This window comes from Argopecten irradians, chromosome 4 (genome assembly GCF_041381155.1).
Source record: "Argopecten irradians isolate NY chromosome 4, Ai_NY, whole genome shotgun sequence".
Classification (NCBI taxonomy): Eukaryota; Metazoa; Mollusca; class Bivalvia; order Pectinida; family Pectinidae; genus Argopecten; species Argopecten irradians.
This window is the reverse complement of record NC_091137.1, coordinates 31,331,934-31,359,261: the sequence shown is the minus strand read 5'-3', so window position 1 is coordinate 31,359,261 and position 27,328 is coordinate 31,331,934. Positions and strand designations below refer to the sequence as shown.

The window sequence follows — 27,328 nt, the reverse complement described above, 5'->3', positions numbered from 1 at the left end:
CTATAAAGATGGGGTTGCAAAATGTAACAACAGTTCTGTAACAGATCAATAAATCTGTTTACCTGGATGTTTAAATGTCTCTCGGATTTAGCATTGAGGTCCTGCTCAGAGATATTGCGTTGAAGTCTACTGGGGCCTGTCTCGCTGATTTGGCTTCCATGATTATGAGGTACTAAGTCTTTGAGGTTTCCTGAAAAAAATAGGGTGAATAAAACGTCACTTTGTGTACTTCATTTTTGTGTAATGCATTCAACTGTGCATGTCATAATACAATGTAATTAAAACATGGACATAAATTTGGTCGTTGTAGCCTTTGCGGTTGACCAAGATGCAAGACGAAAACACTGATTTCATTTCAGTAATAAGTAATACCTCAATTTAAACTCAAAGTTGAACAAGAGATCCCAGAGCCTATATTCTGAAAGATCTTGGCGCCCACCAAAGAATGATCTATGTCTGACGAAATAAAGAGGGATCTTTTCTCTGCTTTTTAAACTTTTACTATATATTACTACATATGAAATTAGAGAAAGATCCTTTGAGTACTTTCTGACATATATAACAGTGACAAACTTCAATTATGAAAAAAAAACCCAAACAACAAGATGCTACCTGTCGACCATCTTTTTGAACGATCAGACCGAATATGCAATATGCACAACTAAGGTCCTAGGGGAACTTACATATAAAATTTGAGACATATCACTTCAGTACTTTCTGAGAAAAAGTGATAACAAGCTTCAACTATCAAAATCCAAGATGGCGGCATGTCGGCCATCTTGTTCATTGATTGGTCCCAAAATGCAACATGAAAAACTAGACCCCTAGACATATCACTTCAGTACTTTCTGAGAAAAAGTGATAACAAGCTTCAACTATCAAAATCCAAGATAGCGTCCTGTCGGTCATCTTGTTCACTGATCTGTACAAAAATGAAAAATGCATAACCACAAATCTAGGGAACCATGTACATGAAATTTGAGACAGCTCTCTTCAGTACTTTTTGAGAAATAGCGGAAACAATCTTCAATTGTTAAAATCCAAGATGGCGGCCTTTCCCCATCTTGTTGTTCGATCGGTCCCAAAATGCAATATGCAGAACCAGGGACCTAGGGGAGCCGGCACATGAAATTTGAGACAGATCCCTTCAGTACTATCAAAGAAATAGTGGTAACAAGCTTCAACTATCAAAATCTAAGATGGCGGCCTGTCGACCATCTTGTTCACCGTTCGGTCCAAAAATGCAATATGCATAACCACAAACCTAGGGACCATGTACATGAAATTTGAGACAGCTCCCTTCAGTACTTTTTGAGAAATAGCGGTAGCAAACTTCAATTGTCAAAATCCAAATTGGCAGCCTGTCGGCCATCTTGTTGATCGATCGGTCCCAAAATACAATATGCACAACTAGGGCCCTATGGGAACCTACATGTGAAATTTGAGAAAAATCCCTTTAGCACTTTCTGAAAAATATAGGTAAAAAACTTTAACTTTCAAAATCCAAGATGGCGGCCTCTCGGCCATCTTGTTGACCGATTGGTCCCAAAATGCAATATGCAAAAATGAACCCTTGGGGAACCTACATGTGAAATTTGAGAGAGACCCCTTCCGTACTTTCTGACTAATAGCGGTAACAAGAATAGTGTACGGACGGAAGGACGGACGAAAAGTGATTTGAATAGCCAACCATCTGATGTTGGTGGGCTAAAAATGCGCCCCCTGCTAAATTACACCCCAAACATGTAAATACTACAAAATGCACAATGCAATAACATATACAGCCACAACACAACAATGTGTCAAGTTTCATTGCTCTATATATGTGTCGTCTTTGCGAGTCTGTCACAGGCTACACAGTATAACGTTGATAGAAGGAAACGCTAATATACATAGAATAGGAAGGCGAGTATGAGCTATTTTTAAACATTATTCTTGCCCGGATATGACTCTTTTGACGCCTGCTTTTATTGATCAGCAACATAACCCTTAGTTCATTCACACAAAATAGACAAGAGTTTGCATAATATATACATGTACATATAGGTTGTTTAAAGTACGCAATCAACAGCGTAACGGTATGAAAAATTCACGATCGACCTAATTAGCTGCACGGTATCTAGTTATTGTAGATCCAAACTGGTGTACAGTTTAAAATTTACTTTTGCATCAAAACCCTATAGCACAAGACCACGGCAATTGAAAAGGAGTTAGGCTAAAGGGTGTTTTCTTATGACGCTTCAGTCTCGTCCTTGAAGTCTAGTTTGGACCTGTTTCAATGAGTTTATTTCAGATTTTCATATAAAACTATTGATAATAATTGCAGCTAGTTACAATATAAGAATTGTGTCAAAATAGACTTCTATCACAGTTTGTAGATTTTTTCATACAAAATTAAAAATAATCCTTCATTTGGCGACCATTTTGAAAATATGAATTAAATGGACGTGGACTTCATAGCATTCCAGAAAATAAGGAAGATTGTGTTGGTGTGCTAAACTTTGGCCTGTACCAACCGATGAAGTACGTATATCAAGACAATATAAGCTTCAAATGTCCTACCATTAAGCAAGGACATTACAGGACATGCTTCTCTTGAAAACTAAGAACATTTATAGTGCAACCTTCGTGAAAGACTGATTGGTCAACAGCTAAACATATTGTATTGGGCATTGAAAACCTATATATGTCGAATTTCATATATACTTGGGAAAATTTGATCTTTTCAGGGCCGATGGTATATCTCAACCATATGAGGAATGAGAGATATAATATCTAGTGGATGTTCAAGTGAAGACAACAGTGTGGCGGAGTTAAATGTAAATATGTTAGTTATTTCAAGTAATGGTAAGGCAACCATGTGTATTTCTTATGGTATGTCCTCGGTAGTGATGCAGGCAATCGAAGAAATGGCAAAACAGATTTAATCTATTAAATCCATTCGATTCATTATCAAATGTTCCATCTCTTCCAGAGACAAGCAAACATCCACAAATAGTTATGACCTTGACACATATTGATCTCTGTACCCTTGAGACCAAATGGATAACCTAAGATGAGAGCTGTTAGGTTGTGAGAACTGAAGCCATACATGAACAAGAGTGGCAATGACATGAGCAAGGGTGGCAATATCGCAAACAAGGGTGACAATAGCAAATCAGCCGCGCGTAAACTGAAGACACCGCCTGGTAAACGTTAATCATACCTAACACGTGGTCGATAACACAGTAATAGGTGACAGAGAAAAATCTATCGGCTACCAACTCGATCAATGCCTGGATTGATATAATACGTTTTCTAACGCGGTTTCAACCTGTAACCTAGCAGATTACTATAACAGCTTATTGTAGAGCGGCAGTGATGGTGTAAGAAATATCCGCCGTAAACACATATACAGATGTGATTAAAATTATTTCCATTTTGGGAATGTCTGTGAATTATGCAAAACGCTGGGTGTACTCTCTAGAATGCCAGACGAGCCAGTACCCCTATTTTCAAAGACAACACAAGCGGGCATCAATGGAAAACGACTCTCACCACAGAATGGAAAGGGCCAGTAGCAAAATATAGAGTGTTGCTTTGTAGGCCTACCGAGACTCAGAGGAAACTCTATATATCTGACATCTGTATTCGGGCTGTGATTCAGCGGTCAGCTACTACTATAAATTTAGGAAAATGTTTTATGATTTGATGTGGCGATGGACAGCGCAGGTATAATGTTGCGGGTAATTTTTGCTAGCATACACCACTGACACTTTCCACCGCAGGCCACCACGCTATATTGATGTAACACGCCCGCTTGTATTTGGAGGACTTCAACAAACATAGTGGACAGTTCACCATGTTTATTACTTTATTGAACACATAACATAAACTGAGTGGACACTGCCTACATAGCGTATTCACTGGATATATACAATCTCGTCTGTGCATAGTGATGCAGTTTGCAGCTCCAGTCAGAAGTAACAGCACACATTTCCTCGAACGTATCAAACAGTGATGCTTTAGATAGGAAGGCTAGAAATTCAAATTCCCGAAACCAATATACAGAATTGACTGCTAGCATAGCAACACTGAATATCGTCATATCGGAGTTCACTGAGCCATGACAAGGATGTGTGCCATCTGTGACACTCACTGGAAGCAGACACGGGTGAATAATCATTCATTTTAAAACACTAATCTGCAATACTGATGGTGTGATCGATTTATCTGAACTCGATACCACCAAAGTAAATGTGCATTTGGACGTCAGCAAGAATTAAGTTGGTTCCAAAGACCAGCTTGTCAATATTTGTCTAGGACACAGCAGACACGGAGTACTTCAAATTAGGTAAGACATTTGTTAATACAATTTTTTTATTCTATAATTCTGTTCTTATCGCATTGGTTTTCATTGCTATTATCTATCGATACTTGTTTATTGATATTCTAGCATTTATGTACTTTCTGTACCACGACAGACGTGTTAATGAGCAAATATTGCAGACATTACAAGGCCAATCCTAATATTATTGATACTTATATATCGGTTTACTAAATAACCCGGCTTACGGCGGTATCAACCGATATTATACACGTCTATATCTATGATAATCAATACGTACAAAGCGGAGTCTGCGACGCAGAAACGGCTTCAAAGTATTGTCTATCAGAACTGGAAGCTCGGGTCAAAACTGCTGATGTGGGTAGTACAAACAGGGCAGACGGTATTAATCTTAGTGTCTTGTTATACTGTCGTGAAGCAGATACAAATTGGTGGTATTGACAGGTTTCATTCAAGAAATGAAGCAATCGAAGCAAACAAATTAAGCAAATTCTTCCCGACATATCTAATTTTTCACTCGGTATTGCCATTGACGGAAGATCGATAGCCGTTTTCCCATATTGCCTCTGATTCAGGCATTCCCACCTGGTTATGTAATATCACGTCCATGTGAAATATATTACTTAGTACTATGTAGTAAATACCGCCGTGTAACAAATAACACAACTGAGAAAATAATACATGATTAACATACAGTAGTCACGCACAATATATAGCAATTTATTTTCTAAGAATAAGAAAAAAATCAGTAAGGACTTAGGTTTGTATTGCAACGGCTAATGAAAACTAAAGCATATTTGAGAAGTCAATATTTAGGACCGTATGTCTAATGAAATATCTTACGGCATCTCTGATAATTAATTTAAAACTTTGACTACGTGACAGCTAGCCTAACTAAATGGGTATTTGGATCTCGCGTAAAAGGAAACAGTTGCAATAGAGAGCTGATGAGCACGCAAGTGTAGACTGAAAGGCATAATAACTGCTACACATGGCATGGTGAAGAATCAAGCCTTTAATGAGAAATGGCTGATAATAAAAAAAAATAAGGAACCCCGTATAACTCACATTCAAACCAGTCATCTTTATCACAGTTGGAAGTTAGCAAAACAAGCAGCTAGCGGATTACGCACATGTAAAGAAACGACTTCTAATTGAAAATGTAAAACGTTTGCCGTAGCTAGCCGAAAGACAATGGGAACGGATTTGAAAGATTCGAGTAGCGTGATGCTGCAGGATCCAAAAATGCAATTCAGTAAAAAAAACTGTTCCTTTTATTAAACTGTCATACACGCAATGTCTACATACACATGGCTGATATGCATGGTATAATATTACACAATAATGCAAAATAAAGAAACTTTTGTATCAACATAATGGACGAACAGCTATGTTCAAAGCAGCCAAACTAAAAAAAGCAATCTGTAATATATCTAAAGGGAAAACATCCGTGGAAAGGCTGAAATGCTTTATTTGATCACTGCTCTGACGGGCAGCAGACGGCACTAAACTAGACATTGTAATAAAATGTATCAATGCATGTCTCAATCGAGTCAGTCTCGATCTAGTTGGCTGAACAGTTGGTATCAAATGAATTGACTCTGCAGTTAATGGCATTGTACATTTGTGATGTTGTGCTTACGATATCATTGATGCACTAGGGACATCAGATTGGACCTTCACTCGGTAGTAGGTATGAACATCAAGCGGACATTTGCTGATTAGGTTGCCTTTCCAGTGGGTATGCATTACACAAAGCATTTTACTATGCATAGGAATAACAGGTGAACGACCGATTTTCTCTGCTAACCAGCTAACATAATTTTACCGACATCTTCGAGAGCATGTACTGTAAAGAGACCATGACGATAAGACAAATGACATATTCTCCAGGAAGATCTATATATACATGTACAACACATTTATAACTAATGATACATCACAAAACCAATATATTTCCAAAAATACCGGTATTCTAGACCAGACATTGCCTACATCAGACACACAATGAATAGCAATTTAAGGAGAGATACCGTAAGACATTTGCTTTACAGAAAGCATAAATATCCTACTGAAGGTTATTTACACGTTATACATGTATACGTAATCAAAACAAGGCTACTGGACATCCTACATACAAGGTTGATTCATCACAGTGGGATTTAATTATTAGATTTTCACAACATATGCTCTCCTACACACCAAGCTTGGACATTTTACACAGGCATTTATGCATTAACACAACAAGCTTATTAGACAATGGATACAACAGAGATATTCCATACTTCAGGTCTGTAAGTCTGTAACGTCTATTCAACAACAGAAACATCAACCAAACAGGGTATTAGATAAAACAGGTGCGACAAGTTGATAAGACGTGTCTTACTAATACGACTTTCTATACACAGCGGGCCGATAAGACTATCTAACTACGGTAGACAGACGGACTTCCCATGCAGTCGTCGAGTCTGACCAGACTATGTGTTGTCACGAAATTAGTCTGGGGCTGAAACAACAGGCTATATCCTTAGTTTATTGTTGACTGTGGACGAAACAATTCGGTTCACTGTGGTGATTGTTGGGTTCGGTCAGCGTAATTACATCCAAACATAGTAAATTAGCTACAATCGCGATAATTATTCCGACACAAATACAGTCCAGATTCACCCCAGGGTGCTACAGACATACGGTGGTATCCTTTGATATATTCAAGCGTTACAATATGTCTGCAATAAAACAATAAAGAAACGGTAGAAGTACTCCCCAAATGACGATTGTTTTAAATGCCTTAAATCTATACAACCAATGCAAGAAATAGTCCCTTAATGGTTTAGGGCTTTACTAGTTCAACGTCAGGGTCAGTTAAGGACGCGCCAGATTTGTAAGTGGAGGAAAGTCAGGGTACCCGGAAAAAAACCCAACATACCGGCGGTACCTGGCAACTGCAACAAAGCGTGGCGGGCAATCTAATGGTCAATTCCTTAAGCAATTGTGAAAATTTTGATACGTAATATTGCGTTCATGCCTGACCGCTTCAATTCTAAACTATGTGATGCTTGAAAGCTTCCAATTTGAACTCTAAACTTTACAAGACCAAGAGCATATTAGGGCTTTTGGAAAAGAAAATGTAAAACACTAAAAACACTACATTTTATGAAGATTAACTAATCCTAACATTCCAAACTTTTTGAGATAATGGAAAATAAATTAATCCGTCCAATAGTGACTTGACCAATTTCATATTGCATATGTCACTAACATAATACAATTTATAACCGAAAATGCGTTTCATGGGCAGTATCTACAGGGCAGAAAATTCATTAAGACGGCATGATATGACACAAGTAAACAGAGACATGATGTCAGACATGATTCGATGACGCGATGACATTGATATTCTTCGAAAGGTTAACAAATATGAAACTAAAATTTAATGCTGCTTTTGAATCCATGAAAATATTTAAAACGCCTATAGATTAAGTATACAGCATTGCTAGTTTTTTTTTAAATATTTTTACAAATACATTTATGATACATATTTTCCGTTTTTACAATGATTGCTGCCAACAAAAATAATCTTACTTTGGTTAACAAAGACTTCATTAACAGATCAGCGTAGTTCAGATGGAAATATTACACTAGGGAATGGCTACACGAAAGTGTTAGAGCACGAACATGGTTATCTCCTTACCAACCTTCGTATAACTTTCTATCATCTCCGTGTGAGATCGATTTGCTCCGATACGTTCATATATGAAAAGCATAAAAGCGTGATAATGCAGTGATGATTTCACAATGAGGTAGAAAATTCGATAAGTCAGGAAAATGTAGTGGTAAAAGCGAACAATCCGACATGCTTCTTGCCCAGCAGTGGGCGTGAAAGCATTGCAAAATATGTAAGCATATTACATGAGAGTATAGTTATAGAACGTCACTTATGTCCGATATACAAAATGTTATCTTACTGTCCCATCAATGTAAAAATTGTAACCATTAAACACTTCATATCTATTATTTCCGAGTAGCATTAGTGTATGTTTTCTAATTTCAAAGACGATGGTGAAGCTGGAACAGATTTTGCTGTCATAGCAAATTCGGGTATTATAAATGGAGGACCACACTGGTAACTTTACATTCAATCGATATGCCGTCGTGAAGAAGGAAGTCTTGGCCATGTCATTACACCGCAGCACGAAGCAATATATTGTTTTTTCTTCTATACAATCCTTTGAGATAGCAGGATAATGATTTAATCTAAAACATCCCAGGTTACCGTAACTATTTTCAAAATTCTTTAATTTTAAGCTACATTCCCATCAATACTTTGACACAATACTTTTTGCATTCTGTTTGATCTTTTGCCAGATTTCGGTTTTAGTCACCAAACTTGATTAATGTTTCATTCACTTAAGATTCACAGACGAGTTCGTGGCGTACCACCACTACAATGCACCTAATGGTCGAGAATACGAATAAGATAAAGAATATTAGGTGCATCTTTTACAATCCTAACGTCCTATTATAAGGAATGTTAATATAACTTAGCATATAACGCATTCTGTAACAATTTGCTATAATGAATAAAATACAGATGTATGGATATGAATTCCTTAAAATGAGTCTTTCTTTTATTTTCTTTACAGTTCGTTTAACCAAGGGTTCATCTATCATTAACAACATGGAGCTCGCGCCAACCTCTGATCCTGGGTCCACAACGCCCCCATTGTCCCAGATCATCTGCTGTAAACTATGCTTTAGCGTCTATAAAAGTCCCAAGCTGCTTCCGTGCCTTCATAGCTTCTGCTGCTCGTGCCTGTCCAACCACTGTGATAGCAATATCTCCCAAGGTAGGGCCACGGTGTGCCCCTCCTGCTCCGAACAGTTTGAGGTACCCGAACAAGGTATTGCAAGTCTACCCAATAATGTGGTGCTACAGAGAGCAATATTGTCGAATGTAGATCAAATTCAGATAAAATCGCCAACACAATATAGAAAGCGTACAGTTCAGAAATCCAGCTCATTAAGTGATTCATCTGTGGGATCGGGAAGCACAAATTGTCTTTCCAAAAGCGGAAGCACAAGTAGCGTTACTAATGAGGGAAGGATTCAGAGAGAAAGCTCTTTGGAAAAATCTGACAGTTTTCAGTGTGGGATTGACCAAGTGTTTACTGATAATCGTGTAGAGAAACAAGGAAATGATACCGTTATGTGTCAATCATTCGAAAAGATTAAGTCAAACCAAGAAGATCACAAAGAAACATCAACCACGTCAAATGCAACATCCCCTTCAACGGACACGCCTGTGTGTCAACATGAACATCGTACTATGGTCAAAAGCTGTTCACAGTTTAGCAACTTTTCAATAGGCAGCCTGAAATTCGAACCGCCACCGGATTATGCTGATATTTCAGAGGATCTTTATACGGAAGAGAGTACACCGGGTGTCTCAACAGTACATCACGACCCTATCATTGAAGAACAAAAGCAACGTGACCGAATAAAAGATGAGCTAGCGAGTTTTCAAACTGAAGCGCTAGCCATTGTTTACTCCATCGATAATTTGAACAAAGAAAAAGACAGATGGAATCAACAGAAGCAAAACCTACAGAAAAGAATACAACAGAGGTCAGCTCGTTTACAGGACCTTATAAAGGGTTGGGAACGACAGCTTCTGTTGCAAGTGGAAGCTCATTGGCACGATATCAACATGGTGGAAGTTATCGAGAACTACAAATCGTCCATGCATAACAGGTTAAAAGGAATACTCGCCATGACAGACTTAGCAAGAATGCTTCTTGACCATGGTCTGAGTGACGAACTGCCAGTATTCGAAGAAATGATATTAAACAGGAAACAAAAGCTTAACGGGGAAAAGTTGTCTTTTGAGAAGCCGTACATGAAACTTAGTACACCTGCAGAGGAAGATGTAATTGTGGAAAATATATTCGGTAGTTTAAGTGTGATGAAGAAATCTGAAAGTTTTTGGGAGTTTTGTCCATCTACGGAAATGCCAACACCAACATCGGGTAATGATGAACAGGTCAATGACAGGTGTATATCTGAGCCCATATCTGGAAGGGTCTCATCACAAACACCAAGTCAACACCTTCCCGGGAAAACTGCCGGTGCTACACTTACATGCAGGTCGCCATCGATAGAAAAACTGAAAGCAGAACGACTAGTATCTAAACGAAGTAGGAGCTCATCAGCAAGACGGAGTTTCTCAAAGCAAATGAGTCCCTCGTATCCTCGAAGCAGGCGGACATCTGTAGAATCACCAAATGCTGAGGACGCAACCACATCTGGTGGATTACTTCAGAAGTCAGTTCTTAATCCAAGAATCTCTGTCCATCACAGAATAAACTCAGGAGGGCTACAGGAATCAGAACCATCCGTGTTTTCTCCTCCCTCTACACCCAATAGAAAAACTACCGGTAAAACATTTGACGATACACTAGATCTTTCAGCAAGTAGCAGACGAAACACTGACGGAAACATTCAGATCGACTGGGAGAGAGACTTCACAAACACAAGCGATACAGATACAAATCGATATTCTGACATCGGTAGTTGTAGAGATAATAATGCTTCAAATGAGACTTGTCGACGTGGTCATTTCGATGATGACGTACAGCATACCAGACGAATTCTTGCCATGTGCAAAAAACAACTTCTTGAAGCTCAGACAGAATCGAGTCCTTTATCACAACTTTCTTCACAAGACTTAAGGACAACAAGTCTTCCCTCATCCCCGAGAGAACGTCTTGATCATATGAGACTCTCTGCACGCAAAAAGTCTTCCAAGTGGAGATCCGAATCACGTGGGAGCATAACAAGTCTCGATGGAGACTGAGATTTACAGATAATTTAGGAACATTATTTATTTAATTCGTAGATATATATATACATATGAACGTATATTTATCACATCGTATCTTTCATACCATTAATATATTATATATATTTGTGCCCTGAAACAAAAAGATATTCTTCAAATACAATTTATCGTAAATGTCACGACAAAGCATTACTAAACTATACATATTATTATCTATTCAAAGTTGTGCCTAGGATAAAATAAAACTTCTCTATTTAGCTATACTTTATTTGATTACATGTAGTGCTACTAGAAGTAAGAAAATGTGCCAAATATCGGTCGTTTGAAATGTATATCATACTTTGTTGCATACAATGTACATTACGAAAACTTTGTTTCTCAATATTGACAACTTCTGCTTTGTGTATCTGTTTTCATGACGATTTTTTATAAATTTCTTCTCATTTATGCATGTGACATAAAAGGTTTTATATATATGGTATATGGGGTTGAGCATACAATATCAAATTGAAAGTTCTGTAAAACATCCATTCATGTTACATGTAAGAAATCATGTAAACGTCAAAGTCACAGTTTATAAATAAATGTAATAGTTAAAGAAGTCTAGAAAAGGATATGTTTGCACCAGCAATACCTGTTACTGTCAATATGGTTTTTTTTTTATCACATTTCCGCTCAGATTACAAGTCAGCTTTCAAACTTTTTGTAATGATAATGTTTGCAATGTAAACATTTAAATTTACTTTTGAATATGTTGTTGCGTGGATATGTTCGCGGAAAACTTTCCACGCTGCAAAGAATTCCACTTTCACAGTATACTTCTTGTTATGTTTTTGCTTCTGTCTTTGCTTATTGAGGAATAAGATGATGGAGAAACTTATGATATTAGAATTTAATGTACTATAATAAAATGTACAAGTTCAAATAGCTAGTTTTAAATTAAGAATCTATTCATACTTTAAAACAAAATATTTTCATGATATAAAAAAAGTAATAACTTTTCTAATGCAAGTGATAAGGATCAAAGCTAATGTGCACAAAACAAATGGTTATCTACCAGGCCAAATACAGCCATATTGTACGTGGAACTTCTTAGGGAGGACAAGATATATAGGTCCCTTTTTATTGAAGGCAAACTTTTGTTTTTCAACGAGGTATCAAATACTGCCATGAATTATTTATGCATCTTTTATTTAACATTATTATGTCTTAAATAAATGTTAAAAAGACTGACAGAACTTAATTAAATTAATTAAATTTATTGCATTGTCAATTCACATCATCGGTTGTTTCATTGTTTATTTCTTAAAGTGAAATAAATATTGCCTCTTCAAATGGTTTTCTGTTTAAATCCATGACTAAAGCATATCCATGCTCTCCAAGATGTATAAATTTGGTCATTTAACAATATGTCAGGATATAGAAGTACCCAGAGAAACCTACACCTACCTACCAACTGTCCCCACCAAAATTTCTAAGTCTCACAACCTAACAATAAAGGTCTAGTTACTGAATTATACCATAAATAAATATTTAAATAATATCTAGATACATATTTACTCAGTAAACAGTGGATGATGTGTCCAGTATAGCTGCATGGTGAAAGAAAAACAACTTTAAAGATCTGGTTGATAACAGATAGAGGATCTAATTTCTATTTTGATCAAACTTGCAAAAGATTACTTTTTCAACTCAAATAATTTCAAAGTTTTGTATTAACCAAGTGAGTTTAATTTGAGAGTAAGCAAAAAGTAACACATACATGCATAACTTGGATATCACTACATTATAACTGCAGTTTGAGTTTAGTGTAACAGTAATTTGGGGGAACGTATGAAAAGGTGACAACCTTTTCATTGAACAAACTTTATGAAGGAAACAAATTAACACAATACTGACCTTTCTTCCCACCTAATTTTCTGTTCATAAAGTCAAAAACATTCTGGTCTTTTATCTTCATTTTTTCATAGTCTTGAGCTTGCTTTTTCTCTTGAGCCTTTTGTTTCTTTTCTCTGTTCTTCATAACATCAAATAAATCCTGTTCACCAGCTATCTCTTTTAGCTGCATAATTGTATCGAGGGATTTCCCTGAAAATGATAATACAAACAGTATAATTTATGATGAAAAAGAAAGTGGAATCGATAAGTACTTTTAATCATAATTTTCAATATAAGGATATTCTATTCTACAAGTTCAATTTAACAAACTTTCATGATTGGTACTAATATACAATATGCATAACTGGGCTCCAGGGAGTCTAAGTAATAAATTTGTGAAAGACACATTTGTTACTTTTTAAGAGATAGCAAGAACAAATTTCAATTGTCTAAATCCAAGATGGCTGCCTGTTGGCCATCTTGTTTTCTGATTGGACCCAAATTGCTAAAAACATAACAAGTCACCTAGTGGAACCTACATATGAAATGCAAGAAAGACCTCTGACCTAGGGAATAGCTTTCGCTTTTATGTTAAAAAAGTAGCCCCTATTTGTATACGTTGCATAAAACATTTTCATACGCAAGTTCAAAGTTCAATGTTACCATGTAGTTATGGTAAACAAACTCGGCTAGTATTTGCGCATAGTGAACAAGCCAAGCAAGTCTAAATAAAGAGGCATGGATAGAAGGGTGGATGGAAGAAACTGACAAAGGAAAGGATGGACAGACCATGGATGAAAGGTGATTTAAATAGCTCACTTTCTGAAGAGGGTGGACTAAATATGCCTAAGATGATGAGTGGAATAGCTTACCTGGTGGAAGGAGTTGTATAGGTACAGGTTCAACACGGCCATCCTCCCTCTTACCAAGGCCCTGGCCAAGCACGTATCCCATCTTAGCCATCAGTTTAGATCCTATACCCTACAGATACAGATAATGCTTTGCTGTATTCATTCACTGTGCATGTAAATTTATCATACAAATATGGGAAATTCTAGATTCCAAAACGACATTTGTAAAGTATAATATACTGTGAATTAGTCCCACCTTCTAGTGATTATGACATCACACAATTCACATCAATATATGACGTCACAATCACAGGAAGGTGGGACTAAATGATTGTAAATTGTACTTCATCCATGTCATTTTGAGATCTCGAAACCACTGTACCTATTCATCCTTAGGCTACTAGAATCTTATGAAATTAATAGTTATACTATTTGGTGCTTTCAAAGTTCAGCTATAATGTACTACTGCGAGGAGTAAGCGAAACCATGAATTTGTACGGTCAACAATAGCAACATATTATTTGTACAATTGCACTAACCGATTTCATGTAAACATTAACATTTGCAGCATAAGAAGGATATGAACATAAATGAAAAAAAACCTGAAGAAAACTTTACATTTGTATTACATTATGTGCACAATTTTAAGTTACTGATTGGCTGTCACATCATCTGGAGGCTTCTTTCAAATTAAACATAATACATTTTGTTTCCTGATAAACATCGATCAACCTCTATAAGATAAAACTGAATTCATGCCTTTTTACCTTTGTGTGAGCTTCCCATGTTCCGAGCCTGTCTGAGGTTTTCGGAGGCTTCCAAAGAAACACAGGGATGTCAAGTTCATCTTCTTCATCTGATACCGTATGTGTAAGTTCAGTAGATTTTTCAGTATCTGAATTCTCTTCCTCAACATCGGAGTTCTCTTCTGTGGATTCTATGATAACAATCAAATGTTTTCAATTACAAAAACAATAAAATCTGTATTTTGACCAATTGCCAAACAGTATTTATCAAGCCTCATACTTGCACACACATTTACACCTATTCCATGTTGGAGCGAACGTTGTAGCATACACAATACAAAATGCAAAGTCACGTGTGGTGTCTAAGTAGTTTGATTGACAGCTGGCGATCTGTCAATTGTAAAAACCAACATAATATCATGATATATAAAAAGAAATAACTTTGATAGGCATAAACTTCCAACTAATCTATTGGTTTATGCCTACTATGAGATGATAAACCTATCAATAATGTACTAATTTATATAATTTCAGAACCAAATTGATCTATTTCTACCTACATTATCACAGCTAAATAATTCTAACAAAATAATTTAGACCTGAAATCAACTTAAAAAAAGCAAAGAATGTTTGATATTTTTTCTTTGTGTTTACCTAATGGAATAATGTGTTTTATGTCCAATTTATGAATCCCTTCATATGTATCCATGGTAACGCTGTATTGGTGGTCATCATGAAGGTCAACAATCATAGCCTTGTACCAGAGGTCATCATCATACTGAGCTAAACAACGGCCTCCTAGGGACAGTTTACTGAAACAATACAAATTACATTCTGTCTCATATAGACAAAGTCATCCTATGATCAATTAAGGTAGAGCTGTCAGCGAAATACATGTATTATACAGGTATATCTATAAAGGTAAAATACAAAATATTAGCTATGACAGATCGTGAAAGCACTGTCTTTAGGCCAAATACAAAAAGTCACAATGAGATTATAATCATGAATCCATGGTTCTGTCATAATTTGCTATAAAGGAAAAAGTTAACAGCACATTTGAAAAGACAATGTTACATTTCATATATATTTGTATTGCAAATACACTAAGTGCATTTACAGTTAACGGAAATTAACAGGATCACATATCATTCATAAATAATTTCCAATAGACTTTGTACCTGTAGTCTGGCTCTAGGTATTCCTTCAAATCCTCCAACTCTACTGTATGTCCATGGGAAAATCTGAAATAGGAGAAATAGAATTTCACACATTGTTTATACAAACATCAACATAGTAAATTATCAATTTTTTTTTCTCATGAGACCGAAAAACTGTAGAGTCACATTTGATAATTGTTAAGTTCACATGTGTTAAACATTATCACATCTACCCCCCCCCCACCCCCCGTGCCAAAGAATTTTTTTTTCCACCCTACCCTTGTTAGGACCAGGAGTTCTGACTAAACCCATAGAATTTAGAGATAATTTACTTTCAAATAAAGGAAAGAAATCCGACCATGAACTGAATTGATCTACTTTAGAGTCCAAGGATTAGGCCTAAGTTAATATTTTAATGGAATACACCTAATTTTAAAAAGGTTTGAACCATGATATAATACTACATCAATCCAAATTTCAAAAAGATGTGAAGCAGTGAGAAAATTAATAGAAAGAATTTTCCTTGTTTTACCTGCATTTCTCATCAGTAAATTTACAGTTTCCCTCCAAGTGATATTTACACGCTAGCATGGACATATGTGTAGGGTTACAGAACATCACTGATACCTACAACAACAAAAAGATAGTGATCGGTTAAACTTATGTCTTTTCATATTACATATTCGTCATAATGAGTAGGTATTGATTGTATTGTACTCTTATGTTTGTCTGCTAATATAATATTATTAAGAGGAAATATTGTTTTCCATGTACAACTCACTTTAAAGGCCCACTACCTTTCCGGAACGGCTTTTAATTTTTAAAATGGGAATGTAAAACGAGATCAATAATTTTGTAGAGTGGCAAAAATTATTAACTTGCCATTACTAACTTATCATCACCTTCTGAACGGTCTGATTGAAATAAATAAAATGTTTGTTTTCATAACGCAAATTGTTTTATGGTTCCTGCCGTCGTCCTAAATACTGGGCGGTAGTTGACTATCAATGTGCTAGACTGTAAAACAGCGAAATGACCCCACTGTTATCATATTACGCAGGAAATCTTGCATTTGTTTGGTATTGTAACCTCATCTTAGGCCATCCATAAATATTTTCTATTGTTATCAATGTTTTTAGAAATCTTTAAATTTTGCTTCAAAGAGGTAGTGGGCCTATAACGGTGAACAATCACTCATATCCTATCTAGTACGAAAATATATAAAATGTAAAATACAGAATATGTCTTATAATAATAAACAAATATCCAACTCAACATTCTACCTCCAAAGTTTCACAATGAACTGTATGTTAGAGCTAGAGAATTTGCCTCATAAGGTACATATGTAAATTAGAAAAGTCTTCATATAATAATTGAAGGGAGGTAATTCAAGATAAAACCAATACATTGGGCGTTTTCGATATATGGTTGGTCTGGCTGGACCTAGTTGTTCATTTATAAATTAAAGGTGGACCTGGTGATTTTATATTGTTTTGAGACAAGTCTTGACAAAGTCCCTACAGGCCTGTAGCAGAAACTGGAGGTGCGTCAGGATATAAACTTGAAATAATAACTGTAACAAAAACTGAACCGGTTGTTCTGAAGTTAAGAAAACAGCCATGTACAATGTATGCATAAAGGGAGACATCAAATATTACCTTTGGTACAAAATTGGTGGATGTGGTAGGGAGTATTCCTGATATGATGGCATTATGATAGCTGAGGCCACCCCAGTCATGGCTAAATGCAGCACGACACCTCATTCCAATCATCTGTTTCAGTTCATCATCAGTCTGCTGAGGAACGGTGCCATGCTCTGGAGAGTCTGAGCCTGTTGATGAGGGGTTCTCATCTGGCTTAGTGACATCATCTGACAGCATTGCCTGTATAACCATTCATAGATTGTGGTGTTTCAAGGTATCAGCTAGCACACAGCTGATATATAAAAGAAATATAATTTAACTTATTTTTCCCTTGAAGAGATGCTGCTTACCAATACTGTACCATGTTGCAAAAATGATATCATTTTTTTTAATACACGTAGATATATTTTCGACGTTTGTGACTTACATAAATGTATTGTGCACAAAACAAAAAGCTTATGATTTAGAATAATGGCAATATTTATCACTATGTACCTGGAAGGCAGCATATTCAGAATCCAGATCATTGGAACTTTGCTGAGTTGTCTCCCCTGTTCCACAAGTGTTCTGTTCCAGAGATTTCAACAGATTACTTTTCTTCAGTGACAGAAGTGATTCTGTTAAAAGAGATAATTTGAAGAACAATATTTTGTGATAATACAACAGAAACATAGTCATGATCTAGCTGAAAATATTAGAGAAAAGAGCTTGAATCCAGGCCCTTCAGACACCTTCTAGATTATCTGCAGCTGGTTACTATGTGAATCAGTGGTGATAAAAATTCAATACACACTCAGTGACAACCCAGGTTCAGGTATCGACATGTCACTTCACTAAAACAAGGTTTGGTCACAGGCAGCAAATGTAAGAATAGTGTACATACATGTAGACAAGTTTGATTGTCCCAACCAAAAAAAATACTGTAGAAGTTGTAAAGAAATAAATTAATTAAAGTGAACAGTCGGGCAAGGATGGCTTAAGTCGGTAAAAATGGTGTGAATGTATTCAGTATAATTTCTTATGAAATGGAAAAATAAAGTCTTTCGTCAAAATCTGTCTGCGTACGAAGAAATTAATTTAAAGTATGGAAATTCTAAAACGTCCTCCCGGCTCACTATGTCCGTGGTTACATTCCCACGCAGCCTCGCTTTCAATGCTCTCAACTTTTCTTTACTTTAATAGTCAGAACTGGGAAATTAAGCAGAACTTGGCCGTCTTATTAATATGTGAGAATTTTTGGAAGGCCAATGAACGCATTTAAACTGGTTTTCTTTGCCCGACTATTCACTTTAATAAAAATAAAATGAATATTTAAATGTTAACATTAAACATGTTGAAAAAATTTCAACAATGTGATCACCTTCAGTAAGATGGATAAGTTCTTTTAGATCGGATTGCAATTTCAATAAATCTGCATTCTCTCCAGACGCGCATAAAGCCTGGTCTACCTGGGAAAGCTATAATGAAAGAAGAGATGTGGTTAATACAAATGTAACACTGGTGAAAATTAGCCACAATATATGTACAGGTACCACTCAGCTAGAGAGATCTTTAAAAAAATGACGATGTAAACACAAAAACCAATTGCAAGAAATTTGACTTTCAGCTTTCAACTTATTTTTTATCAAACAATTTTCTGTGTGTCTGTTAAATACAAAGGGACCTCTAGTATACCTGTATACTAGTATGTGCAACTGTCAGACAGCTGTCAGACTCTGTGAGTGTGTAAACTGTAAACTGTTTATTGTGTATATATATACATTCGTACATTGAATTAGTCAGCTACAGTTGGTAGTAGACTAAAGGTTACACATTGTGCACACGGTGTGAACTACGAGTGGACACGGAGTGCACGAGGTTTAGACTACAGGTAGACACGGAGTGCACGAGGTTTAGACTACAGGTAGACACGGAGTGCACAAGATTTAGACTACAGGTAGACACGGAGTGCACTACGTGTGAACACGGTGTCCACTACAGGTGGACATCGTGTCCAGGTAAAATGTCCACTACATCAAGACCACAGACAGACTAGATGCTGTGCAACAGAGATATGAGAAAATATGTATTTATTCTGCAGTCTATATGGATTTTGACAGATAGAAATATTTATTGCGATCAGAAACATAATATTTATTGCAACATAAAATTGCCGTTAATTACTAGAAATCATTCGTACTGTAATGTTTATTTGAATAGATACATATAAAGTAAAATGTATCAATATATATTATCATACAATTTAATTTATAAATAAGCAAATTAACTGTGTTGCAAGTTAACTGCGTACGTACGGTAAACCACGCACTGGTTATGTCTCATCAATGGATAGTTTCCCAGTAAAAACTATTTTTCTTAGCTATTGATATGTAGTTTAAAGATGAAATTCTTTTTCGAACGCATAAAGTGATGATCAAACCTTGCAGGGAGTAAGATTTTCAGAGTTAGCAAATCGTCGCCCAAGAGATATTTTGATCGGCAAAATATTTTGATTAAAAAGGATATATTGATGGACATAATAAAAGTAAGGACATCATGACAAACATAAACAAATTAAATTCTTCATAAAATGTTTAACTATGTATGTATGGAATAAAGTTTTCTAAACGGCAAGGTGCGCGAAATAGTTTTAATCCTGTCAAATGTATAATACGTATACATTTGCTACATAGAACCTGGCGCGTTGCAAAGCATTGGAAATATGTGAAATCGTCCATAGACGTTAAAAATGGGCATTAGAAATTACATTTTATTGTTTCAACCGATTGAGGAACCTGTAAGCACTGGCTTAAGAAAACAAAAATTTAGTATCGGGCATGTGGCTGCTCGTGAGCATCAACACTGTTCAAAGGACCGATTGCAAAAATGTAGGTCACATGCCTAAAAATAAATTAAACAGACAATCAAAATAAATCCAACTTCTACCCATTTAAACTGTAGATTCATAGTTGTTGATTAGATTCTGAATTTGTCACAATTATTTTAATTCTAGAAACTCTGATAATTTGACAATATCATATTCTGACCTTCTTTACAATGTGTGATCCATACATGTATACATAGTATATTGTATGCTTAAAAATATGCCTGCTCGAAAGGTAGACCCCTAGGCTAGGACTGCAGTTGCCATGGTCACTTGGACTTCATACTGTTCCATCAACCACACCTTAATCTAAATTACCTAACATTGGTCAGAGTGGGGCCTGGGGCCTTCTTTGGGCACCTTTCAATATGTTCAGTCAAGTGTATCTCAGACTAACAACACCTGTATACATGTAGTACCTTATCCCAACCCCAGGAGGTCCATTTATAGCATGCTGTACTTAGGTGGCAGCCTCTCTACATATACATTGTACTCATCACACAAATACGAACAGTTATACAACAATGGTACTCAATAGGGATATGTATTTTAACTGGTAGTGCATTTTAATTTATTTGATAATGAAGCTTTATATATTAAAATAAAAAATAATCAAAATACCAAGTGTATAATTAACTAAAACATTTATTTCAAGGTTATTGGAAAATCATATTTCATTCAATATCTTTTCATTAATTTATTTTTTTTACACTGGCTTTTTACATATATCAGAAACCTGATTATCATGACTATGTATATAAAATACTATTACAATGTTGAATAAGTACCTAATCTAAATTAATTTTGATTATAATATATACATGTATTATTGGTAAATTCAAGGTTGTGACAGACATGCTTGGTTTACGCATTGTACAGCTCCCGTCAGCTCCACTTCACGGCTGCCTGTCATGACAATAATTGAGGTGTATTCAGCATCATTTACTAATGTTTTGCCAGGTAGTTTTTACCTCATCCCAATCTACCATCCCCCCCCTCCCCGGGAAACGGTGTACATGTTTACCCAGGCTCTACAACAAACATGTACATGTATCTAATAAGAATGGTACTTTTGTGTTTCAAACTCATAAACCTATATGATTTTTAAATGGTAAAGTATATTTGTTTGTCTTAACAAACTTCCATTGAAACAATTCTAAAATCACATATTATACAAGAGATCCCAGAGGGATCTTGGCGCCCACCAAAGAATGATCTATATCTGACAAAGGAAAGATGGATCTTTTCTCTACTTTTTAAACTTTTTCAAATATACTACATATAAAATTTGAGACAGATCGCTTCAGTACCTTTTGAGAAATAGCGGTAACAAACTTCAACTATCAAAATCCAAGATGACTCCTTGGCGGCCATCTTGTTGATCAATTGGTCCCAAATCACAATATGCACAACTAGGTCCATAGGGGAACCTACATATGAAATTTGAGACAGATCCCTTCAGTACTATCTGAGAAATAGCCATAACAAACTTTAACTATCGAAATCCAATAGGGCGGCCTAGCGGCCATCTTGTTCACCGATTGGTCCAAAAATGCAATATACACAACAAGGGCCCTAGGGGAACCTACATATTAAATTTGAGAAAGATCCCTTCAGAAATGGGGATATCAAACCTTAACTATCAAAATCCAAGATGGCCGCCTGGCGGCCATCTTGTTTTTCCTATCAGCCTCAAAATCTGTATGGCACACATAGGGACCAAGGGTAACCTCCATGTGAAGTTTGAACAAAATTCCTTCAGTAGTTCTCAAGAAATATCGATAACAAACTTCAACTGCCAAAATCAAAGATGACTGCCTGGCGGCCATCTTGTTTTTTCGATCAGCCTCAAAATCTGTATGGCACACATAGGGACCAAGGGAAACCTCCATGTGAAGTTTGAACAAAATCCCTTCAGTAGTTCTCAAGAAATATCGATAACAAACTTCAACTGCCAAAATCAAAGATGGCTGCCTGGCGGCCATCTTATTTTTCCGATCAGCCTCAAAATCTGTATGGCACAACTAGGGACTAAGGGCAACCTCCATGTGAAGTTTGAACAAAATCCCTTTAGTTGTTTTCAAGAAATATCGATAACAAACTTCAACTGCCAAAATCAAAGATGGCTGCCTGGCGGTCATCTTGTTTTTCCTATCAGCCTCAAAATCTGTATGGCACAACTAGGGACCAAGGGTAACCTCCATGTGAAGTTTGAACAAAATCCCTTCAGTAGTTCTCAAGAAATATTGATAACAAACTTCAACTACCAAAATCAAAGATGGCTGCCTGGCGGCCATCTTGTTTTTCCGATCAGCCTCAAAATCTGTATGACACAAATATGGACCAAGGGGACTCTCCATGTAAAGTTTGAACAAAATCCCTTCAATAGTTCTCAAGAAATATCGATAACAAACTTCAACTACCAAAATCAAAGATGGCTGCTTGGCGGCCATCTTATTTTTCCGATCAGCCTCAAAATCTGTATGGCACAAATATGGACCAAGGGGACCCTCCATGTGAAGTTTGAACAAAATCCCTGCAGCAGTTTTTAAGAAATATCGATAACAAACTTCAACTGCAAAAATCAAAGATGGCTGCCTGGCGGCCATCTTGTTTTTCCTATCAGCCTCAAAATCTGTATGGCACACATAGGGACCAAGGGTAACCTCCATGTGAAGTTTGAACAAAATTCCTTCAGTAGTTCTCAAGAAATATCGATAACAAACTACAACTGCCAAAAGCAAAGATGGCTACCTGGCGGCCATCTTGTTTTTCCGATCAGCCTCAAAATCTGTATGGCACAACTAGGGACCAAGGGCAACCTCCCTGTGAAGTTTGAACAAAATCCCTTTCGTTGTTTTCAAGAAATATCGATAACAAACTTCAACTGCCAAAATCAAAGATGGCTGCCTGGCGGCCATCTTGTTTTTCCTATCAGCCTCAAAATCTGTATGGCACAACTAGGGACCAAGGGTAACCTCCATGTGAAGTTTGAACAAAATCCCTTTAGTTGTTTTCAAGAAATATCGATAACAAACTTCAACTGCCAAAATTAAAGATGGCTGCCTGGCGGCCATCTTGTTTTTCCTATCAGCCTCAAAATCTGTATGGCACAAATAGGGACCAAGGGTAACCTCCATGTGAAGTTTGAACAAAATTCCTTCAGTAGTTCTCAAGAAATATCGATAACAAACTTCAACTGCCAAAATCAAAGATGGCTGCCTGGTGGCCATCTTGTTTTTCCGATCAGCCTCAAAATCTGTATGGCACAAATGGGGACCAAGGGTAATCTCCATGTGAAGTTTGAACAAAATCCCTGCATCAGTTCTCAAGAAATATCGATAACAAACTTCAACTGCCAAAATTAAAGATGGCTGCGTGGCGGCCATCTTGTTTTTTCGATCAGCCTTAAAATCTGTATGGCACAACTAGGGACCAAGGGTAACCTCCATGTGAAGTTTGAACAAAATCCCTTCAGTAGTTCTCAAGAAATATCGATAACAAACTTCAACTGCCAAAATCAAAGATGGCTGCCTGGCGGCCATCTTGTTTTTCCTATCAGCCTCAAAATCTGTATGGCACAATTAGGGACCAAGAGTAACATCCATGTGAAGTTTGAACAAAATCCCTGCAGCAGTTTTTAAGAAATAGTGATAACAAGCATTGTTTACGGACGGACGACGGACCACGGACGCAGGGCGATTTGAATAGCCCACCATCTGATGATGGTGGGCTAATAAAGATACTGCCTCCATTCTCATAAAGCCGTGCAAACACAGAAGGCAACGATTCTGCCCTCTGGTCATCTATCGATGGTCACCTTGAGGAACCTGTATAGCTGGATACTGTGGCTTACCTGTATGTTTGACAAGTTATAATTATTGGACCATGACGCAATATACGGTCAAGATAACTTGCGGGGTTGAGATCATAAACATATTGTGTTTACCGATAATTTAAGAATCAAAACAAGCTGAATTGGGTACCTGTAGGTAGACTATAGCTACGTCATAATATTTGAAGTGGATTTATTCTGCATGATCTTTTAAAGACGTTCAGTTTTTAATAAAGAATATGTAATTAAGCAATTTTTACGTACAATACTTTTAGAACTTAAAATAACAAAGAAAAATATTATAAAAGTGTATATTTTATGAAAGACGATCTACAAGGGTGTCGCTAGAAAACCGATTAATAGGCACCAAATTTTTTTATTTAAAAGCTATGTATTACCCGGTATATGATTGTATTACTAATAGCTTAAATTATAAAAGAAAAAGTGTCTCAAAAGCACAATAGGACTGGTTTTTGCCGTAGCTGCAATATTGTAGCTCAAAAGACTTTTAGACAGAAAATGGTGTCGTCTTATAGTAGGCCAGGTACGTATATCCGTTCTAGTTTTTGCCGCAATTCAAAGTTGTTTTTGACTTGTGAAAATGCTTGTATTTACTATTTCATGTAAAGTATATATATATATTTAAAGGCCCACTACCGTTCCGGAACGGCTTTAAATTTTAAAAATGGGAATGTAAAACAAGATCGATAATTTTGTAGAGCCGCAAAAATTATTAACTTACCGTTAATACTTTATTTATCATCACCTTCTGAACGATTTGATTAAAATAAATAAAATGTTTATTTTCATAACACAGGTCGTATTATGTTTCCCGCCGTCATCCTAAATACCAGGCGGTAGTTGACTATCACTGCGCCAGACGGCAAAACAGCGAATTGACTCTCCATTGTTTTCATATATTACGCAGGAAATCTTGCATATGTTTGGTGTCGTAACCTTATTTTAGGTCATCAGTACGCATTTTCTGATGTTATTAATGGTTTTTTAAGAAACCTTTATATTTTGCTCCGGAAAGGTAATGAGCCTTTAATGCAATTTACTGTACCCATAAAACATTGACTTTTGAAAACGTAATATAGACAATTTAAGATATGAAATGGAAACTACTGATATAAAATTAAATAGACATATACTTAATGAATATAAATTAATCTTTAATACTTTTGCAGTGAAAAGGTTTTATTCATGTATACTAAAAATATCGTATTATATAGTTATATATACTGTACATTAAATTGTAGATGTTGTAATTTAAAAAAAAATAAACACTAAAAAATTATAATTAGAGCACTCTATGTATTATTTCAAATTGAAGAACGTATTCTTCCCCGATCCCTAACTGTAACACATCACCTTGTCTGTCTAGGTCGGAATGTACCTGGACACCATGTCCACCTGTAGTGGACACCGTGTTCACACGTAGTGCACTCCGTGTCTACCTGTAGTCTAAATCTTGTGCACTCCATGTCTACCTGTAGTCTAAATCTTGTGCACCCCGTGTCTACCTGTAGTCTAAACCTCGTGCACTCCGTGTGCACAAGTGTGTAACTACTACCAACTGTAGCTAAATAGTCTAGTCTAATACCGTCAACTTCACCTCCAAGTTCGAATTCGAGACCTTTTCGAGTGCTTCTTAGTTTTAAACTTACTTGGGTTTTATAAAGTTCCAAAGAAGATTCAATGCTGCTCTCATCCATTATTAATCTGTTTATGAGTCGATGTGGTATCACGATATGGCAAATAGTTTTTGTAACATGGGCGCAGCCATCTTGGCAAAGCTATCAATTTTATTGGTTGATTGATAGTTTCGCATTTTGAAGTACCGCGCGCGTGAATTTAAGATTCGGCCCAGAAAGATCTACTATGCCTAGCTAAATGTTTTCTGTGCCGTCCCCAAGGACGTATATGAGAATCCTTGGCCGTCCCTAACAGGGCCAACATTTTGAAATATTTTATTCCTTCAATAATCTATTGAAAACCATAAGGTTTGATTAGCTGTTAAATAATTTATTGTAATTCTCGAAATGTGTATTTTTTGGTTCGAACCTAACTTGCTAACCAATGGTATTTAGTCAGATTCTCTTCTTGTACGCTAAATACCCTTGGCTAGCGAAGTTAGGTTCGAAGTAAAAATTATAAACTCTTTTTTTTATTCGTTAAGTGTGAAAATTACGACACATAATGGATACATACATGTACATATGTATGTATTATAACTTTAATGTTGAATAAATAGTTATATTATATTTTGTATGCTTCTAATCAAGGATTATTCTCATATACGTCCTTGTTCTAATTTATAAATCACTTCTTTGGTGCAGTTGAACAGAGCATGTAAATGACACACTTTAAATATACCTTGATGTATCCCCGTCATCCAGCGATCACAGGATGTAATAATCTAATCAAGTAGGTTATTTCAAGATACACCAAGGCCGTTTTCGATTGTGCGGTTTGACTGGTTGGACCTACATGTAGTTGTTCCGAACTTATTCATTTATCACTTAAAGACAGATCTGATGGTTTTATAATGTTTTCAGACAAGTCTTTACAAAGCCATCATAGGCCTTTAAAAAACCAACAACAACAAAAGAAACACACAAACAAACACACCCTTACACACACACACACACACACACACACACAACACACACACACACACACACACAGGTCTTTCGGGATTCATACTTGAAATAATAACTTTACCTACCGGCCGAACCAGTAGTTCCGAATTTAAACGAAAATGGCCATAGAGTGTTAAACGTCAAAATGAAAACATCAATTTTCAAACTTTGACCTCTGAAATTACCAAAAGGCCAGATAAAAAAGATGAGCTGAATAGCATATATAAAAAAAAAAAAAAAATGCAGATGACCCTAAGGCAAGCTATTTGGCTTATCACTGAGTGGTCGTGAAACGGCCAAAAGTGATACCCACAATTTACCTCTTGAAAATCGTGTGCATACCATGCATCACAAGTTCTACAATCAAACACCCTGAATACAGCAACATTCTCTTTAAACCGTAACGTGTTAGCAGGGATTCAGATCACCTAAACACAACAAGAGAGATTGTTAAATGAGCATACACAAATTGGTAACGGTAACAAACGTAAACATCAGTGCTACATACACCAACGCTTACAATACACAGAAACCTGAATACA

General features: G+C 36.3%; 2 protein-coding genes across 5 annotated transcripts in view; one reads left to right on the top strand and one right to left on the bottom strand.

The window, feature by feature from the left end:
- The window catches only part of LOC138321284 (zinc finger CCCH-type with G patch domain-containing protein-like), a 28,127-nt gene extending 2,168 nt beyond the window's left edge, over positions 1-25,959 (bottom strand). Inside the window, exons 1-11 of one of the 4 annotated variants that reach the window (XM_069264848.1) lie at positions 25,812-25,959; positions 18,804-18,900; positions 17,939-18,060; positions 17,459-17,683; positions 16,333-16,427; positions 15,822-15,884; positions 15,295-15,452; positions 14,662-14,831; positions 13,916-14,024; positions 13,065-13,253; positions 63-190 (exon numbers count right to left, since the gene is read on the bottom strand). In XM_069264848.1, the coding sequence (XP_069120949.1) occupies positions 63-190; positions 13,065-13,253; positions 13,916-14,024; positions 14,662-14,831; positions 15,295-15,452; positions 15,822-15,884; positions 16,333-16,427; positions 17,459-17,683; positions 17,939-18,060; positions 18,804-18,900; positions 25,812-25,859 (1,404 nt within the window). In that variant the 5' untranslated portion in view covers positions 25,860-25,959. Of the gene's footprint in view, positions 1-62; positions 191-13,064; positions 13,254-13,915; positions 14,025-14,661; positions 14,832-15,294; positions 15,453-15,821; positions 15,885-16,332; positions 16,428-17,458; positions 17,736-17,938; positions 18,061-18,803; positions 18,901-19,117; positions 19,246-25,811 lie in introns of those variants that run through there. The other 3 variants (XM_069264847.1, XM_069264849.1, XM_069264850.1) reach the window with 3 other exon arrangements.
- On the top strand, positions 3,345-12,520 carry LOC138321283 (uncharacterized). Its single transcript, XM_069264846.1, has 2 exons — positions 3,345-4,333; positions 8,971-12,520. The coding sequence occupies exon 2, from the start codon at positions 9,006-9,008 to the stop codon at positions 11,178-11,180; it is 2,175 nt and encodes a 724-aa protein (XP_069120947.1). The 5' UTR covers positions 3,345-4,333; positions 8,971-9,005; the 3' UTR covers positions 11,181-12,520.
- Positions 25,960-27,328: the final 1,369 nt, after the last annotated feature.